This window comes from Triturus cristatus, chromosome 5_1, assembly GCF_964204655.1.
Source record: "Triturus cristatus chromosome 5_1, aTriCri1.1, whole genome shotgun sequence".
NCBI classification, from domain to species: domain Eukaryota; kingdom Metazoa; phylum Chordata; class Amphibia; order Caudata; family Salamandridae; genus Triturus; species Triturus cristatus.
In genome coordinates this window covers 710,557,691-710,578,380 of record NC_140587.1, presented here as the reverse complement: position 1 = coordinate 710,578,380, position 20,690 = coordinate 710,557,691, and the positions used below count along the sequence as shown (strand labels likewise).

Below are 20,690 nucleotides of genomic sequence, written 5' to 3'. Positions count from 1 at the left end.
AATACCACCCATATTATGAGGACTAATATTAAGCTACATATACATATTCTACAACACTTCTTTATACAGTTTTGTTTTGTTTTTCCAGCAACATTATTATCAGACATCTTGGGCAAGAAGATTATCTCTTTTTAACTTTCAGAACCTTGTATGAGATAACACCTTTGGCACCTTTCTCTTTCAGGTAGGTATCACTTCTTTAATTTGTTCAACACTCAGCTCTTCATCACTTTCTTAATTTAAGTCAAAGTTTTCAAAGTCTTCAAGAATAACATATGTCCACTCAGGATCCTTGAACTTGTTATTCAATGTCTTCAATCTTTGACTCCTTCGCTTTGGTATTTCCTTGGAAGGTCCAGATTGATTAGTTACTTCATTTACTTGATCAGGTTCTTCATTGATTGTCTTAAAGCGATATCTCAATCTCTTGATAATTCTTGGCCAGTTATCACCTTTTTGATTTTTTTTTAAAGTTCACTGAACACCTTTTATTTTCTTTAGATTTTGGCACAACTTGATCAGCTTTGTCTTCAGATTTCCTCTCTATCTGACCTTGTCCAGGGCTTATTAATTTGGCCTATTCTGCCTGGATGGGGTTATCTACCTTAATCTGACCCTGTTCAGGATTAGTGATATCTGTTTTTTCTTCTGTATCCTGAACTTGCATTTCTATGCCTATCTGGTCCTGTTCAGGTCTTTTTACCTCTTTACCTTCTTCTGCCGGAACGTTTTCTCTAAGTCCTAACTGTCCCTCCTCAGACTCCGGAATGGGGCTTTGAGTCTCTTCTGTCTGAGTATATTGCTCTCTCCTTAGCTGTAATGGCTCAGGCTCACAAACAGTCGTTTCCCTACTTTCCTGAGCGAGTTCTTCTATACCTGTCTGGTCCTCACTCTTTTCCTGTCTTTCTAACTGAGTTTGACTTCTAGTTCTCATAAGTACTTCAGGTATGTCCACCACTGGGCTCCAGTCGTCCTAATAAGTGCTCGGTTGATCTTGGGCAGCTACCTCAGGATCTTCTATAAGAAGTTCTTCAGCTGCACAACCTTCAGCATCATCAATTTCTGGTTTCAATTGTAACTCTTCTTCTTCAGGAGCTGGTACCCTTTTGGTATGGCTTGCATGAATCCAATTAGGCAACCCTGCACACTTTACAGGAGTTAAGGTAGTCAATATAACTTGATGCGGTTTCTCCCACCTTGGTGCCAGGCACGATTCCCGAGTGTGATTCTTCACAACTACCCAGTCACCAGGATTCAGATCATGCCAGTGGCTCAGCTGTCTGTTGAAAGCGTCTTCCCCAACCTGATGAGAGATAGAACGCGCTCTGTCCGCCAACTCTTTGCAATACTCCAAAACGAAGTCATCAGTTATATTCAATAGCTTGTGTCCTGGTACACATGCTTGTCTCACTGCTCTTACCATGAGTATTTCATGGGGACTCAATCCAGTATGTCTGTCTGGAATACTTCTGAGTCCCATCAGAACAAGAGGCAAAGCATCAGGCCATTCCAGTGGGGTGGATGCACACACCTTTCCGAGTCTTGACTTGATTGTGCCATTCAATTGTTCTACCACTCCAGAAGCCTCTGGACAGTAAGCGCAGTGCAGTTTTTGTTCGACTTTAAACTCTTCACAGATTAGTCGAATTATTTAATTATTAAAATGAGACCCTCTATCTGATTCAATCGTTACTGGAAAACCAAATCTAGGAATGAGTTCTTTTAATAAAAGTTTGGCCACTGTCAAGCTGTCATTTCTTCGTGTCGGGTATGCCTCCACCCACTTTGAAAATAAACAAACTATGACAAGCACATATTTCAGCCCTCGACAAGCAGGCAGTTGAATGAAATCTAATTGGAGTCTCACAAAAGGACCTTCTGCCTTTCCAATCTTTCCCATGCAGACCACAGTTTTCCTGCCAGGGTTCATTTGTTGACAAATTAAACATCTCTGGCAAAGGCTCTCTGCTACATTCCTGAACCTTGCGTTAAACCAATCTTGTCTGAAAAGTCGAATCATTGCATCCCTGCCCACATGTGTGTCTCCATGGTACATCCTAACCATTGGCGCAAGCATACTGTCTGGCATGACTGGTCTGCCATCATAACAAACCCACACACCATCTTCTGCCCTTCTTTGACATCCTATTTTCACCCACTCTTCCTTTTCTCTCATGTCTACTGCATCCTGCAAATCTTTCACCTCCTCCCAGGTTCCCACTCCTGCAAGTAGCATAAGTTGGCAGCTGATTCCACAAGTTTTGATTTTCTTGTTTAAGGCAATCTTATGCCTCGCACAATGTTGGGCAACCTGGTCAGCATATCAGTTACCGTCTGTCACATAGTCATTTCCTGATTGGTGAGCAGCACACTTAACCAAGGCCACCTCTTTTAGTAATTGAATTGCCTCCAGTAATTCTTTCACAAAAATTCTATTTTTAATAGGAGTCCCTGAAGAAGTCAGGAAATCCCTCTGCATCCACAGTTAGTCAAAATCATGCACAACCCCATAACCATATTGACTGTCAGTAAATATGGTTACTATCCAATTTTTCCCAATTTTGCATCCCTTAATTAAGGCGATCAATTCAGCGACTTGTGCAGATTTGACTTCTGGTAAATAGGATGCTTCGACTATTCCAGTTAATGTACATACAGCGTAAGCAGCACTTAATCCTCCCTCCTCGTGTCTCATGCATGAGCCGTCTACAAACAGCTCATGTTCTGCATTTTTCAAAGGTTCCTCTTGTATGTGAGGACATGGTTTGGTGCTAAGTTCAGTCACATCAAGACATTCATGCTCAACCTCATCTCTCACTTCTTCTTCGTAAGGATCAGGTAGTAAGGTGGCTGGATTAAGAACGGTACACCTCACTATTGTCACATTTTCAGCTCCCAATATTATTCTCTCATATTTTGTCAGTCTACTGGGAGTAAGGTACTGTGTTCGGGTCCTGGTCAGTAAAATCACCACTGCATGAGGAACGTACACCTTGACAGGGTGTCCCATCATAATTGACTCCCTCTGTTGTATGCTTAGACAAGTTGCAGGAACAGCTTTCAGGCAACCTGGTAATGCGCAGGCCACAGGATCCAAGGTAGCAGAAAAGTATGCACTGGCCTTCTCATTAATCCGTGTCTCTGTGTCAGAACTGAAAGCCCGCAATTACCCCGCTCATAGCATAATAATGCAGATTCTTTTGAATAGTCTGGCATGCCTAAAGCGGGTGCTTCACACAAATACTCGTGCAATTTTCTAAAAGATCCTATACTTTCCTCATCCCATTCTACAGGATCCTTTGCTCTCTTTCTGGTCATTTGTATCAGAGGTTTGGCTAGTAAAGCAAACCCTAAACTCCACTGCCTACAATACCCTACAACTCCAAGGAATATTCTTATTTCTTTTTGGGTTCGTGGCAACTGCATTTGTCTTATTATTCTGATTCTTTCAGAGGTCACCCTTCTAACTCCTCTTTCTATTTGAAGTCCCAGGCATTTTACTGAATGTTTACAAAACTGAAGTTTATCAGGGGACACTTTATGTCCACCCTTTGCCAAATGATTTAACAATGCAATTGAATCAGTAACACAGTCATCTCGGGTGTTTGACGCCACCAATAGGTCATCAATATACTGCACCAGGACTGACTCTCTGGGCAATACAAGAGATTCAAGACTTCTTTTGAGAATCTGATTAAAGATTGAAGGACTTTCAGTGTACCCTTGAGGCACACGGTTCCAGACATAAACATGCTCTTCAAATTTGAATGAAAATAAAAACTTGCTATCGGGATGCAATGGAATAGAAAAGAATGCATGTAGAGTTGCTGCCTCTTTACCGACCTATATTTCTTTTATTCTCTGGTGAACACTCTCAACAAGTCATAATGAAAAAGACATCAGTGATGACCCATAAATACAATGTCTACACACAGATATTTCTTTTTTTCATCTTCATTTTTTTTTATTTACTAGAAAAAGAATTTTTGTTTCAAAAGTGATTATAGATATTTCATTTCTATATTTTCTTTTTTATGATTCACAAATATGGCGAGGACAAGTGTGTACAAATAGACAAAAATATGAAAAATGTCAAAAACATTAGTTGCAAATCACAGTGATAAGACAAATGGTTTTACCCCTCGGTAGGCAAATTAAATCTCTACATTCACATCTTGCATACTAATCTGGCATCCTAACAAGGTGTTTTTAATTAAACTCTCACCGAAACGTACATAGACCAGCTACCCCACAACTGGACAACAAATTGTATCTGGACCAACTTAGATCAAATAATAAGAAGAAATCAAGTCCATAACTTCTATAGTAAAATTCTGAGAGAATATTTGAATACCAGACGAAAATTGACTCTTCCAGTTGTGCATTTTTATTGGTTCTCTTCTCTATATTGATTTGCTTGGGGTATGACTGTTAGGATGCAAGATTAGTATGCAAGATGTGAATGTAGAGATTTAATTTGCCTACCAAGGGGTAAAACCATTTGTCTTATCACTGTGATTTGTAACTAATGTTTTTGACATTTTTCATATTTTTGTCTATTTGTACACACTTGTCCTCACCATATTTGTGAATCATAAAAAAGAAAATATAGAAATGAAATATCTATAATCACTTTTGATACAAAAAAATAATTTTTCTAGTAAATAAAAAAAAATGAAGATGAAAAAAAGAAATATCTGTGTGTAGACATTGTATTTATGGGTCATCACTGATGTCTTTTTCATTATGACTTGTAGAGAGTGTTCCCCAGAGAATAAAAGAAATATAGGTCGGTAAAGAGGCAGCAACTCTACATATTTGTTTTTTTTTCCCCCCCTCTTGGACCTAAAAGTCACTGGGGAAAACCTTCTTCTGATATATAGAAAAGAATGCATGACATAAATCAATCACTGTGAATCATCCTGCTTTCCATGGTATCTGATAAAGAATCACAGCTGGATTAGGCACTACTGGGCAGCATGGTACAACAATCTTCTTAATTTTCCTGAGGTCTTGGACCACCCTATATTTCACGTTAGGTTTCTTAATGCCAATTATGGGTGACTTACAAGGGCTACTCATTATTTCTTTCAGGATACCTTGTTCGACCAATCACTCTATCTCTGCTGCAACACCTGCCTTTACTTCTGGACTCATTTTGTATTGTCGGGTGTTCGGGTAAACAGCACCTTCTTTCACTGTCACTTTTACGGGATCTACATTTGCCATTAATCCTATTTCTTTTCCAGTAAAATCCCATATTTCTGCATTTACAGTCAGTTTGACTTCGGCAGGTAATTCATTTTGTGTCATCATTGAATATAATTCATTTACTTCTGTTCCCTGTTTGGCCAACATGAACTTATAAACTCCATCTTCATCTGGGGTTTGTATTGCAACACCATCCGGTGTGCAACATATAGTGCAATTCATTTTGCACAACAGGTCTCTTCCAAGCAGGTTTACAGGGCTTGAGTCACAGATCACAAACTTATGCATTTCTTTAAAATTACCAATTCGCACCTCCATGGGTTCTGTGTGTTTGAAACACCTACAACTTGTATATTCTCTCCCGAGAGGGGCCGGTTAGGAATGTCTGCTGTTCTCACAGTAGACCTGGTAGCACCAGTATCCAACAAGAAGGTAATATTATTTCCTTTTACTTTACCCTCTATGTATGGACCTGACTGATCTACCGGTAGGGATGCTCCAAGTACACACTCCCCTTCCTCCCCACTCAGGCACCGTCATTCTTGATCATAATCAATCAGTGGATCCTGCAAAAGGAATTGTGATGTTACAAAAATGTTCTTACCACTTCATTCCGGAAATCCGGCATCCACACTGTACTTGGCTTGACTCACAAAATTTGATTTAGGGGCAGGTGGCAATTGACTCTGAAGATCTATACCCTGTTGCTGATGACTCATTAACACCTTATTCTGGGTCTGTGGATTTAAATTTTGACTCAGGGCATTATTAATTTGTATAGCTTTACACTCATTCTTCCAATGCCCCAACTTCCTGCACCCGTGACAGGGAAATTATTTCTGTGCCTCTTCCCGATTTAATCTTCCCCGTGGCTTTCCCCCATTATTATCACCTTGACCTTGTGTTTTTCCTTGATTTTCCGACTGTTTATTTAATTGGAGCTCTTGCTGTTCAGCTAATTTTACTTGTGCCCACATTACTTTGACTTCTAAAGTTTTTCTCTTATTATCAATTTCGTCCCCACAATATTTTGCATATTTTAAAATTTCGTCAATGGGCTTTGATTGCCAACACAGCATGTGCTGCTTAATCATTTGAGATATATTCAATCTCAGCCCAGTCACAAATCGATACACAAAATGAGTCATGTCTTTGTTTTCCAGACTTTCAAAACCACTATACTGTTTGAACACCTGTAAAAGACGCTCGTAGTAGGCATGTACGGACTCATTTTTCTCTTGGGTTGTCCTGTTTATTTTTACCCAATCAGTTTCTTTCGGGGGAATTTTACTTTTTCATTACATCCTCTGACGGGGCTCCTGTTTTTGAGTCTCTTGGATATTCCTCACTAGGCCAATCCACAGTAATCTTACATTCTGTCCACAAATCTGCAGGTACTACTATGTCAAACAGACCATCTTGATCCTTCAATAAAACTTTTGAAACTTTCACAAACCTCTCAACCTGTCTGTATAATTCCACTGGTTTCTCTTTCAATTTTGGGAAATCATTTGTAAAAGACAAAATATCCTGTCTAGTCCATGGTACATGTACGTACCCCCGTCTGTGTACTTCCCTCATCGGATAACACCTTTCAGCATTTTCTGTTTCCCTCATAACATACTCAGATGTCATTCAATTTACCTGTGCTTTTTCCTTTTTCTTTGCCCATCTAACTTTCCATCTTTCAAGATCTCCCCACTTTTGTAACAGAAATAACAATTGCCTGATCTGCAACTTTCTTCCAGACACATTCATGTTTTCCAAATCCTTATCAGAGAATTCTGCTCTATATGGTTTCTGCAACACCTTTGATTTCCCTATGTCAATTCCCATTTCCGATGCCAAATTTGTCAGCTTTTCATGGAATGCCTTTGTATTTCGTGTAATGCTTCTACAGATAAACAGTAATTCTTCTTCACTATATGGGTTTGACCTGTCTAGACCCACATTTCCAGCAACCATTTCTTCCAATTCTACTCTTAATTTAAAAATGTCTAATAATTTTGGCTGTGACTTTTGCTTCTCTATTTCTTGAGACCCTCTCTCTATATCTTCTGGGATTACTATTTTGGCACTTCTAGTTCCTGATGATGTTTCCAGTCTAACTTCCTTTGAACAACTGGGCAAATTTCTTTTCGGGGTTTCCATCATTGGCTCCCGTATAGGCAGATCCATCAATGATATTACTGATTCACATTCACTTGCTTGATCATCTATTATCACCTTTTCTTTTCTAGGTTCTATACTTGGAGTAGGCATCACAGGAACTTTAGGACAGTTTGATTTTTCTCCATACAATGGAACTACCGGACCTATTGTCACTGGTATGGTCAAAGCTTCAGGATGTGCGTTTATCTGAGCTATTCTCTGAATCAATTTGTCTCTATTTTTATTTATTGTTAGCCTTTCTTTTTCAATGGAGTACCCTATCTGTGGTGTCGTGTACTATCTGGGGAACCAAAGGTGTTCCTATCATTGGGGCACTAGGGGTCATTCTATTTAATCCATCATTATAAGGTGGAGGACTTTTCATCAATATGTCTTCCAGGTATCCCTCTTCTGCTTCTCCGTAACCTAACATGGTTAAGTGCTTGGTTTTCTCTGTACATTTACCTCCTGTCTGCTCTTCTGCTTAGAACACAGGATATAACCCTTCCGCCACCATGGCCTGTCTCCATTGTTTCATTTGACTATCTCTAGTCTCTCGAGAAAATTTCGGGTAATATTTGCTTAAGGGCCTGTTGCTTCGGGGTCTGTCACGTTCAAAGGCTTCCATTTCCCATTCTTCTAAAGCCTCATATTGAGTCAATCTAGGTCTGGGTTCTAATTCATTCATTCGTGTTCTTAAATTGTACAATATTCTTCCATTAAAACCTCCATACTCTGGAAAGGCTAATATTCCCTCATCTTTTGTGTATTCTACCCAATTTTCTAACCATACACAAGTATGATAGCCTCTCTACACCATCATTTAAGATGCAGGCGTATTTGGAGGAGGAATGAGAATCCCCTCTCTACTCTTAATGGGTTTGTCCTTTTTGAAATAATTCTTAACCTTTTGCATAAAAGTCATTTTTCTTTTTTCTCAGTACATTGCATACTTGTGCTTATTAAGGTACTGCTCGTAGGCAAACTCTACAAACCTATCTGGTCTAGTCCCTGTTAATGTTGGATCGTACATGCAATCTCCTCTATCTAATATTATTATTTTCTGTGACGTCAGTATCACTCCTTACTACTGACCCCTCCTTTACAATTTTCACATCAACAAATATGCCCACTGTTTCAACCAATCCCAGCGCGGCTCTTAGTGACGTCAGTGCAACACCCGCAACTGACCCCTCCTTCACAAGGTAATGCGTAAACTTATTTTCTCACAATTCTTCACACAAATGTAATTAATTAACAACGTATAACATTCGCTATTGTGTCTGACCCACTAATCCAAAGATTCGGGACAGGTTCAGGACAGGGAAAGGTGACCTCTTCTAGTGTAACGCCAGTGTGACACCCCTCTCTGGAGCTACTCTCTCCAGCTCGTCCGGACCCCTTCCTAGATGTGCCTCCTCGGTTGTTCCGCGAATTTTCCCTAGTGTTGGATTCTTCAGTCAGATTGCAGCAAAATCTGGCAGCATCTCAGCATAGCATCAGCATCTTAGCATCAAGTGTGTCTAACTATCTAGAGCTTACCTCTGTTATACCAATTCAAATGTATGATCCACCCCCAAATGTTTCAATTCCTGCTCACCCGCAATTTTATTGGGCCAACCAGTGGGGTGAGGACATCACACCATACTAAGTGCAATAATTTTCTTTAGTCTATTGTCTAGCTCCCCGCCCCTTCATTTTTATACCCACAAGCTTTATTCCCACAAGCATTTCATATGTGGATCGATAAGTCTATTTTACTATGTTTCTTCTTATTCCTCTCGTAGGGTCAAAAGTTGGTTTCCCATGTCCTTGCTGGGCTTAGGGTTTGGCAGTCAGTCAATTTACTTCACTTGTTTAGAACAAGCAGACGTTTGCGCATGCGTGGAAGCCACAAGGAAACAAAGACGCGGTCACCCTCCAAGCCCCAAATACGAACTATTAATAAAGTCAGAGAAAAACATGTTAGAATACAAAATTAAATGAATTCACTGTATACCACTTACTTCTACTCTAACCCCCTTGACTTAATAAATATTTTGCATTAATAGCTTAGTAATATTTGCATAGGTTAGTTTCAGCTCAGCATGTGTGTTAGTGCGATGGGTTTGATCAGCCATATTTAAAGCTAGTGCGCAGCTGCAAAGATTTCCCCCAAGCGACAGTAGACGTTATACTACGTAGATGTAGTAGACGCATGCGCAGAAGAGTTCTCGCGTTTTTGGCGGCCATTTTAGGACCCTCGGGTTATTCATTAGTAAGACACATAGGAAAGCGTCCCCTAGATACAATATGTTAAATGTGGTGCACTGTTAGTACTCACGGACAGATTGATTATAGTGTTACAGGTTTTTCGAGAGGATTGCATACGAGCAAGTTTCTTTTTATGCGAAACCTTGCTCCATCAATCCTCATTTACTTATTTTATCATGTGAGTTTCAAGCGGCCATATTAAAAGCTATTGCGCAGCTGCAAAGTTTACCCCCCAAGCACAGGAGGCGACATACTACGAAGATGCAGTAGACGCATGCACAGTGAAGTTCCCGCGTTTTTGGCAGCCATTTTAAGACGATCGGGTTACTTGTTAGTAATACACATTATAAAAGCTTCCCCTAGATACAGTATTTCGTCTATAATGCAATATTAGTATTTACAAAACAGATTTGTTACGTGATTACATGTTATTTGAGAGGATTGCATACAAGCAAGTATCTTTTATACGAAACCTTTCTCCATCAATCTCCTCTCTGATGGCATTTAATGCCATCACTAATTTCTACTGAATCAGATGCCAACTTTAGCACATCTCGATTTCTTCTTCAACCCTTTAATTTCTTTCTTTTTCCTTTTTTGCATTGTAATCCTATCTTGTTTTGTAAAAGTATCCTTTTAATTCTTCCAACTGTATTTCTTCGAGTTTTCTTTTCTTGCCCCTTTCATTCATTTCATACCTCTTTCTCCCTTTGCAGCATTTGTGCCAAAACATTTTTGCTAATACTAATAGTGTTATTCCCATTATAGGCAGTATTATTTGACCTAGGATACCTTTACCTATGTTGGAAAACCAACTACCTATGTTAGAAGTACTATTTGTCAATTTCTTCCATACACTTTCAACTTCGAGTGGTTTTAACTCTTCTTCTAATTTCGTAATATTTTTAATATATTCTCTAATTTCAACACTTTTATCAGGAATATACGTGCAACAATGTTGCTTTTTCAATAATTTACAGCTCTGCCCTCTTTTGCCAATAATATGTCAAGAGCAAGTCGATTTTGCATAACCAGAGATCTGACCGCAACTAATTCAGTGTTAATCATCAAGAATCCTCCAGCAGTGTCAGTAGATAACCGATCAACTATTGTAGGCAACTGATAAGTTTTCCGTGAATTTAGAAGAACTCCCACTGAAGGTATCAATGCTACAAAAATGTCACCTACTATTTCAGAAAAACTAGCTCTTTTTACACGTGTTAGTCCATTATTGTCTTCATTGCTTCCAGTGATCCTTTTAACATGATATACTTTAGGGAATACTATTCCAAAATAGCAACTCCCATACCAATGGTCTGGCAGCCTAAAATAGGCTTTATTACCACACAAATAATGGATTCCAGGAAATACTGGATCTGTCCCTCCTTTTAGTCCCCATCCCCCAATTACTAAGAAATTATGTTCACATTCACTGGAACCAATAAACACATTGTTATATTCAGTCATTAACCCATAGAGACAGATTTCCCCCTTCTTTTCAAAGTCCAAGGACATAGCAGCATGAGTCTTGCCTTTTGCATAATGCTCTTCCTCCTCAGCCTATTTAAGTATCTGAGGTTTAGTTTCAGAAGCTCTTCTTTGGAAATCCTGTCTCCTTGTCTCAACTAAATTCAAAAATATTTTCTCTTCTTCATGTAATTTACAGGCTAAATTATGCTTATGTGCTTCAGCTATAGCTATTGCTTTCATCGTTGGAAAATATTTACCCATAAATTGTGAGTCTCTCAAACTAAGGACAGGGTTCATGCTCTTTCGCATAGGAACCTCGGAAAAAATCACATCTACATTAGAATAATAATATTGCAATTTCCCTGTTCTATAAAATAAGCTTGCTAAAACAGTACATGAAGTACCATACGTCAATGGCAATTGATGATAGGTCACTCCTTCTGCTACAGATGCGGTTAATTTCATACATACGTAACAATCACTAACCTCCATGGTCTCTACATATTGTACTAACAGGTTTGTAAAAACATTCAAGTCTGTATAATTTTTATTCACAGTGTGATGTAAATCTAAATCATCTGGTGCTTCTAATTCTACCCTATTTCCTTTGATAGTGGCCACCTTTTCATGTGTATTAGTGCTATTCTGTACATTTGTAACCATCAAATAAGGAATGGCCACTGTTAGTACTAACCGTATGATAAGTACCAAAAATATGCTACATATACATATTCTACATCATTTCTTTAAACAATTCGGTTTTCCAGCAGCTCTATTGTCAGCCATTTTCAAATGGGATAAGAAGATTTCTCTTCTTTTACTTTAGTATTTTAACTTTGTGACAGAATATAAAGGGGAAAATTCTTTTCAAGTTGGTCTCACTTCTTCATCAATTTGCTCTGCATTCAAACTTTCATCATCTTCTCCAATTATTTCCAAATTCTCGAAATCTTCAAGAATAACGTACATCCATTCAGGACCTTTGAATTTATTATTTATTATTTTCCATCTTGGGCTTCTTCGTTTTGGTGTTTCAGTTGATGGTCCAGATCGGCTGAACACTTCGTCTACTTGCTCTGGTTCGTCTGTTATGGTTTTAAAGTGGTATTTCAATCTCTTGATAACACCAGGCCAATTATCACCTTTTCTGATTCTTTTAGCTTGCACTGCACTTTCACTTTCTTCAAGTGTTCTTTTATTCTCACTGATTTTTGGCACAACTTGATTATTTTTAACTGCAGATTCTCTTTCTATCTGATCTTGTCCAGGGCTTATTATTTTATTGTCACTTGCCTGGATGCGTTCTTCTTCCCTAGTCTTACCCTGTTCAGGTTCAGTTGTGATTGGTTTTTCTTCTTCTATTACCTGAACTTGTTTGACTTTTCCTATCTGTTCCTGCTCAGGTCTTTCTGTTTCTTAATTTTCTTCTGCCTGAACGTGTTCTCTGAAACCTAACTGTCCCTCCTCAGACTCTGGGGCTGTGACTTCATTTGTCTGAGTAGATTGCAATTTCCTTATCTGGTCCTGCTCAGGTTCCCTAACAATCGTGTTTTCTATTTCCCGAGCGCGTTCTTCTGTACCTATCTGGTCCTCACTCTTTTCTTGACTAGCTAATCTGGTTTGGCTTCTGGTTCTTAAAATAACTGCAGGAATATCAACTATTGGGATCCAATCATCCTGACTGGTGCTTGGTTGTTCTTGGTCAGCTACTTCAGGATTTATTATTCGGGATCCTTCAGCTGCACAACCTTCAGCCCCCTCAACTGCTTGAGTCGGTTGAGGTTCTTCCTCGTCAGGTGCTGGTACTCTTTTAGTATGGCTTGCATGAATCCAATTAGGCAAACCTGCACATTTTACTGCTGTTGTTGTAAACAATAAAACCTGATGTGGTTTGTCCCACCTTGGTGCTAGGCACGATTCTCAAGTGTGATTCTTCACTACAACCCAGTCACCGGGATTCAGATCATGCGCTTGGTTCGGCTTCCTGGGGACTGCGTCTTCTCCAACCTGGTGAGATATAGACCGCACTTGGTCAGCCAACTCTTTGCAATACTTCAGTACCAAATCATCAGTTATATTCAACAGCTTGTGTCCTGGTATGCATGCCTGCCTCATTGCTCTTCCCATGATTATTTCATGGAGACTCAATCCAGTATTCTTGTCTGGAATACTTCTAAGTCCCATCAGAACAAGAGGTAAAGCATCAGGCCAGTCTAGTGGAGTGGATGCACACACCTTTCCCAGACTTGACTTAATTGTGCCATTCAATTGTTCTACCACTCCAGATGCCTCTGGGCGTTATGCTCAGTTCAGCTTCTGTTCAGTTTTAAATGCTTCACAAATTAATCAAATTATTTCATTATTAAAATGAGACCCTCGGTCTGATTCAATAGTTACTGAAAAACCGAAATGAGCTATAAGCTCTCTCAATAGGAATTTGGCCACTGTCAAGCTGTCATTTCTTCTGGTGGGGTATGCCTCCACCCACTTTGAAAATAAACAAACGATGACAAGTACATATTTCAATCCTCGACAAACAGGCAACTAAATGAAATCAATTTGAAGTCTTTCCAATTTCCCCATACAGACTATTGTTTTCTTGCCCGGATTCATTTGTTGGCATGTCAAGCATCTTTGGCAAAGACTCTCTGCAAAGTTCCTGAACCTTGGATTAAACCAATCTCGTCTGAAGAGTATAATCATTGCATCTCTGCCTATGTGGGTGTCTCCATAATACATCCTAGCCATGGGTGCAAGCATACAGTCTGGCAATACAGGTCTGTCATCTAAGTAAACCCATACACCATCTTCTGCCCTTCTCTGACAACCAATTTTCTCCCACTCTTCTCTTTCTTTTGTCTCTGCTTTATCTTGTAGCTCTCTTACTTCTCTCCATGTTTGTAATCCTGACAATAGCATAAGTTGACAGCTGATTCCACAATTTTCAACTTTCCTGTTTACTGCTATTTGAAATTTTGCGCAGTGTTGGGCAACCTGGTCAGCATATCGATTACCTGCAGCCACACGGTCATTTCCTGACTTGTGTGCAGCACATTTGACCACTGCCACTTCTTTTGGTAATTGTATTGCTTCAAGCAACTCTTTAATAAATTGTCCATTTTTAATGGGAGAACCTGAAGAAGTCAAGAAGTCTTGCTGCATCCAAAGCTGGGCAAAGTCGTGCACAACCCTGTAACCATACTGACTGTCAGTGTAAATGGTTACTCTCCAATTTTTCCAATTTTTGCAAGCTTTTATTAAAGCTATCAATTCGGCTACTTGTGCAGATTTGACTCCTGGTAAATAGGATGCTTCAACTATTCCAGCGAATGTACACACAGCATAAGCAGCACTCAAACCTCCTTCCTCATGGCGCATACATGAGCCATCTACAGAAAGCTCATGCTCAGCATCTTTCAAAAGCTCACCCTGTATGTCTGGACAGGGATTAGTACTGAGTTCTGTTACGTCAAGACATTCATGTTCAGCTTCATCTTTCACTTCCTCATTATATGGATCTGGTAACAAGGTAGCTGGGTTAAGAACAGTACATCTAATTATGGTCACATTTTCTGCTCCTAATATGATCCTTTCATATTTTGTCAATCTGCTTGGAGTGAGATATTGAGTTTGAGTTCTTGTTAAAAGAATCACAACTGCATGGGAGACGTACACCTTTACAGGGTGTCCCATCACAATTGACTCGCTATTTTCCAGACTTACACAGACTTAGACTGTAATTTTACATTCAGTCCACAAATCAGCAGGCACCACTATGTCAAAAAGACCATCCAGATCCTTCAACAAAACTTTCAAAACTTTCACAAACCTTTCAACCTGTCTATACCATTCCACTGTTTTTTCTCCCAATTTTGGGAAATCATTTGTAAATGATAACATATCTTGTCTTGTTCACGGGACATGTATATAACCCCCCTCCTGGAATTTCTCTCATTGGGTACAACCTTTCTGCCTTCTCTGTTTCTTTTATTAAATATTCAGATGTCGCTCGATTTGTCTGTGCTTCCTCCTTTTTCTTTGTCCACCGAACTTTCCATCTGTCTAAATCTCCCAATTTCTGCAATATCGTCCTTAATTCTTTAACCTGCAATTTTCTTACTGACATGTTCATGTTTTCCAAATCTTTATCAGAAAATTTTGCTTTATAAGGTTTTTGAAGTACTTTGGATCGCCCTATCTCTATTCCCATTTCAGAGGCTAAATTTACCAATTTTTCATGGAATGTTTTTGTGTTTTGGGTTATGCTTCTACAAATGAACAGCAATTTTTCCTCACTATTGGAGTTTAACCTATCTAGTCCTATATTTCCAGCTATCATTTATTCTAATTCAACTCTTAATTTGAAAATATCTAATAAATTCGTTGGTGGGTTTGGTTTCTCTATTTCTTGTGCCCATCTTTCTATTTCTTCTGGATTCAATTTCAATTGAATCTTATTTCTTCTGGAGTTACAATTGTGGCACTTTTTTGATCCGGTTGATGTCTCAATTCGTACCTCTTTTGAGCAACCTGATGTGACTCTTCTGGGTGTGTCATTTATTTGCCCTCTTATCTGCAAGTCGATTAATGAAATGACAGACTCGCAGTCACTAGCTTGGTCGTCAACTATTATCTTCTCTTTTCTAGGCTCAATAATGGGTGTGGTCATGACAGGTGTTTTAGGACAATTTGATTTATCCCCGTACAATGGGACAACAGGACCTATAGTCACTGGTATAGTTAGTGCTTCAGGATGCGTGTTTAACTGGGTGATTTTCTGTATTAATTTGTTTCTATTCTTATTTATCGCTTCCCTTTCTTTTTCCTGAAGTCCCCTTTCCATTGTTCTCTCATGTACTATTTGTGGCACCAAGGGTGTGTCTAGAATCGGAGCACTCGGGGTACTTCTATTAGGTCTTTCTTGATAAGGCGGAGGATTTTTCATTAAAATATCTTCTCAATAATCATCTTCTGAGTCTCTGCAACCTATCAATGTTATATGCTTTTTCTTTTCTGTGCACTTGCCTCCTGTCTGTTCCTTAGCCATTAATACAGGATATAATCCTTCAGTTAACATGGCTTGCCTCCACTGTTTCATCTGCTTATCTCTGATTTCACGTGGAAATTTTGGATAATATTTGCTCAAATTCCTGTCACTCCTTGGTCTATCTCATTCAAAGGCCTCAGTTTCCCATTCTCCTAGTGCTTCATACTGAGTTAATCTGGGTCTTGGTTCTAATTCATTCATTCTAGTGCGAAAATTATGTAAAATTCTTCCATTAAATGTTCCGTACTCGGGGAAAGCCAGTATTCCATTATCTTTTGTATATTCTATCCAATTTTCTAACCATACACAAGTATGATAACCTCTTTTTACCATCATGTAGGCTGCGGAAGTTTTCGGAGGAGGGATGAGAATTTCTTCTCTAGTTTTCATATGTTTATCCTTTGTTAAAATAATTCTTCATTTTCTGCATAAATTACATTTTTCTTTTCTCTCCATACATTTTGTGCGATCTTCCTTTTATGTACTGTTTGTGGGCACAGCCTAAATTTCTTCTGTCTGGGAGAGTCCCTATTAATGTGGGATCGTACATACAAAATCCACTATCCATTATTATTCTTGGGATTTCTATGTGTACAGCTAATCAAACGTTCACTTTTACTTAAGCACTTTTCCAATACTAGTGCGTCTTCTAGTCTTGCAACCAATCAGGGTTTGTTTTACACTGTGCGCTTAGCCAATAGTAGCGCGGCTCTCAGTGACGTCTGTATCACTCCTCACTACTGACCCCTCCTTTACAATATTTCGCGTCAGTCACACACCTACTGTTTCAACCAATCCCAGCACAGTTCTCTGTGACGTCAGTGCAGCACTCGCAACTGACCCCTCCTTTACAAGGTAATGCAAAAACGTATTTTCTCACAATTTTTACGTTCAATTTTCATTAATCAACAACATAGAAACATTCGCTACTTTGTCTGATCCTCTAAATTCAAAGAATAGTCAACTTCTTTTATTGCGAGTAAAACTTTCCTCTTACTCTTCACACACTATGAGTAAAACCTTTTCCTCTTACTCTTCACACAAGCATCAGAGAGCCTGCTACTCCTTCTGTTTTACCAGCAAGCCCTTTTGCTACCAATTACTCTCACTTTTATACAAAAGAAAAATAATCCCTAAATCAGTGCTTCTAGTCCTGCATAAATTTCAGCACTTTCCTGATCCAGACAAGTAACCTCACTGAAGTGTGGCTTCCATTCGCCAACCGCTTATTCAAAATTCCCAGGAATTTCCAGACAACATAGAACAAAATACAAACGAATAACAGGTGTTAATGCATAAATCAATAATACAATCCACAATATTCTCTACCTAACTAACTAGAACTCTAACCATAGCTCTGCTACCAAGTAAAACTGATGGAGTGGGTTACCAGCTCGGGTTATACACACATACCAAATACTCACCTGGGCCCATAACATTCATACAGATCAGCTAGTAAAAACCCGCTGGCATCAATTTTGTGATTTACCTGTAATTTGATATTCACCTTTACCAAATCTTACTAACTCGATCTCCTTGTCAATGAATTTCCTCCACTCAAGGAATCAGGTTGCTGAGTTAGTTTAAAGTTGAAATTACTACACCTTTACCTTTGAAATAACCACAAACTCGGAAAGGTTTAAAATCTTTCTCTAATCAATGATTTTGTGAGTCAAAATCAATTACAGTCAACACCTTCTTCCTTCAAGAAGAATTTAAAAATCAAATAAAACCAAGTCACAATAAAGATCAATGATGACAGTACCTGTAAAGGGAGGGAAAGAGAGAGCAGGTACAAAGACAGGTTTCACAGAACTATATTTACCTAAGGTGATAGAGGAACCCAACTCCTTGAAGATGGGCCAGATGGAGTCCACCGGGACAGGTGGAAGACTGAGGATTAGGGCAGGTTCAGAAGTGGGAAGGTGACCTCTTCTAAGTGCAATGCCAGCGTCGCACCCCTCTCTGGCACTACTCTCCTCAAATTTCTCGTCCGCAATTCCCCTTCTAGTTGATTGGATTATTGATCAGTATCTTGGTCTCTCGAGCAGGGTCTCTGGCATCTACAGGATCTTGGACAGCGTTACTAGCAGCATACGTGTCGGGTCTGTGACGAGTCGGAATGACAGGTCTGACACTGGTCTCTAGCTAACTTACCTCAATTATACTCTTCTGTGTTCGTATACCACCCCCAAAAGTTTCAATATTCGTGTTTTCCCTTATTCTGATTGGAGAGGGCAAGAAGGTGAGTTCATCACACCATACTAAAAGTAATGTTTTTCTTAGGACCATTGTTCTATGTTTCCGCCCCTTAATTTTCTTTCCCAAAGCTTTATTCCCACCCGCATTTCACATTATGATCAATACATTTTGAAACATTATTCAAGTTTCTTCCTTTGTCTGAGTCAATAGGCTGAGTTCTCAGGCGTCTCTGTCCAGTGTGGCCTTGGCTGTGTTTCAATTGTGCCATCATAGTTTCTGGCAAGTTTCTGTGCACCTGCGCGCTGGTCAGGTGGGGTAGGGATTTCAGTCACCCTCCAAGGCCTAAATATGAACTAATAATAAAGTCAGAAAAAGACATGTTAGAATGTGAAAATAAATGATTTCACTGTATACCACTTATCTCTACTCTATTCTCATTTACTTATTTTAATCTTTCGCATTAGTGTTTAGTAGAACTTATAAGGTTTAGTTTAAGCAATAGCATGTGCATTATCGTGTGAGTTTCAAGCGGCCATATTAAAAGCTATTGCGCAGCTGCAAAGTTTTTCCCCCCAAGCACAGGAGGCGTCATACTATGTAGATGCAGTAGATGCATGCACAGTGAAGTTCCTGCGTTTTTGGCGGCCATTTTAAGTCACTCGGGTTACTTGTTAGTAATACACATATAAAAGCTTCCCCTAGATACAGTATGTCATGTATAATGCGATATTAGTATTTACAAAAAAACAGATTTGTTACGTGATTACATGTTATTTGAGAGGATTGCATACAACTAAGTTTCTTTTATAGGAAACCTTGCTCCATCACACTCACCTCTAGTTATTGGGTTAGTTTTGTGCTCTGAGGAAACTGAAGCACTTCTTCACGTTTCTATTGGAGGACCAAGTTAATAGGAGTTAGGTGTGATCATTGGATTTAGTTGATTCAAGTGTAAATTTGTATAAGTGAATAGAGTGGTGTAGGTCAGCTATTTTGAGACTGTTAGGGGAGGTTGTACAATAGGCAATTTGTGATATATTGAGTGGGATGAGAAGTTTGGTTAGAAAAAGTTAGGTATTCCAGAAATGGTTACTTAGAAGGAGTGTTTATGATTTGTAAGGAGAGAGTATGGTTAGTTTGCTGAAGAAAAGCAGAGATTAAGTTGGCAGGCATGTGACAGAGTAGGGTACATTCAGAGATACTAAGGGAGGCAGAGGATGGAGAATGAGGAGAGTATCATTGAAATACAAAGTTAGAAGGGAGAATAATTCTGAGCTATAAATCAGGTTAATTGTCATACACATTTCTGTTTTTGGGGACTATTGAGGTAGGATGTAATCCGGGGAAGGATAGTCAGTAAAAAGGAAAGGTTAAAGGTGTATTACCTCTGTATGGAAAGGTGATGTAAGTTGTTGTGCCCTAGTTTGTTCCATTTAGCTGTTGATGGTGTTGATATAGTCTTACCGTTTTGTACTTAGACTGTGAACATTATTGGATTGTTTGACTAAATATCGGGCAATGAGTTACATGGTATGTCCGGCTAGTGGTTCGTTTAGAATTGTCCGGTGCCATTTTGAGAAATGGACAATCCCTATAGTTTGTATTGACTCTTGAGTATCCATCTTCATCTTCCAAGGGATAAAGGCGTATCTTGTCTCTAGATAGTTCAGGTGTAATCCAGAAAGATTAATATTTTGGAGTTCTTGGAAGGATTATCAGTAGGAGGGGATGGCGGTACTGCATGCACTTTTCCACACTAACCACAACACTAGTTGCTACGGGTGTGTGTTTAGAAGTGCATACACTTGTGGGAAAGGCATTGTAAATGATTGTAAATACAACAAAATCTACACTTTTGATGTATTTTCTGTAGTCGTATCACATGCTCAGGTATAGGAATCCGCAGATCCTGACATTATAAATCAGGATTTTAAGCGCATAGTTACCTTTTCAAACCTCCTAAATGTTCCATTTACAAATTCCATTTGGCAACAGGGATCAGCGTGAATTTTTGGGAAAATGTGTTCTTATTCAAACTCTTTTAAATGTATTGCATTTTCTTTTATAGTGCACTTCCCACATATAAATGTCCATTGTGTCCTGAAGGCAACTTAAACAGGAGAAGCCTGCTGGAGCACTGCAACAACAGGCATCGTTTTGAGATCATCCACGTGGTAATTCTGTTTGATTGTTCGTGGTACATGAGTGTCATGTGTGTAAAATAACTTTGTGCATTATCCATACTTTTGGTTGTTGGCCATATTTAAGAGACATTTCTCTTTATCTGATAAGCTCACATTTAAATTGGCTCGGTTTTTTATCATGGGATTATTCCGAGTTTTAACTTGGAATTGCC

At 39.1% G+C, this 20,690-nt stretch overlaps 1 protein-coding gene across 1 annotated transcript in view; it reads left to right on the top strand.

Moving 5' to 3' along the window:
• LOC146831397 (E3 ubiquitin-protein ligase RNF138-like) overlaps window positions 1-20,690 on the top strand; it is a 255,932-nt gene that overhangs the window by 121,150 nt on the left and 114,092 nt on the right. The window contains exon 6 of the mRNA XM_085604154.1: window positions 20,403-20,508. Coding sequence (XP_085460280.1) covers window positions 20,403-20,508 — 106 coding nt within the window. The remainder of the gene's footprint in view (window positions 1-20,402; window positions 20,509-20,690) is intronic.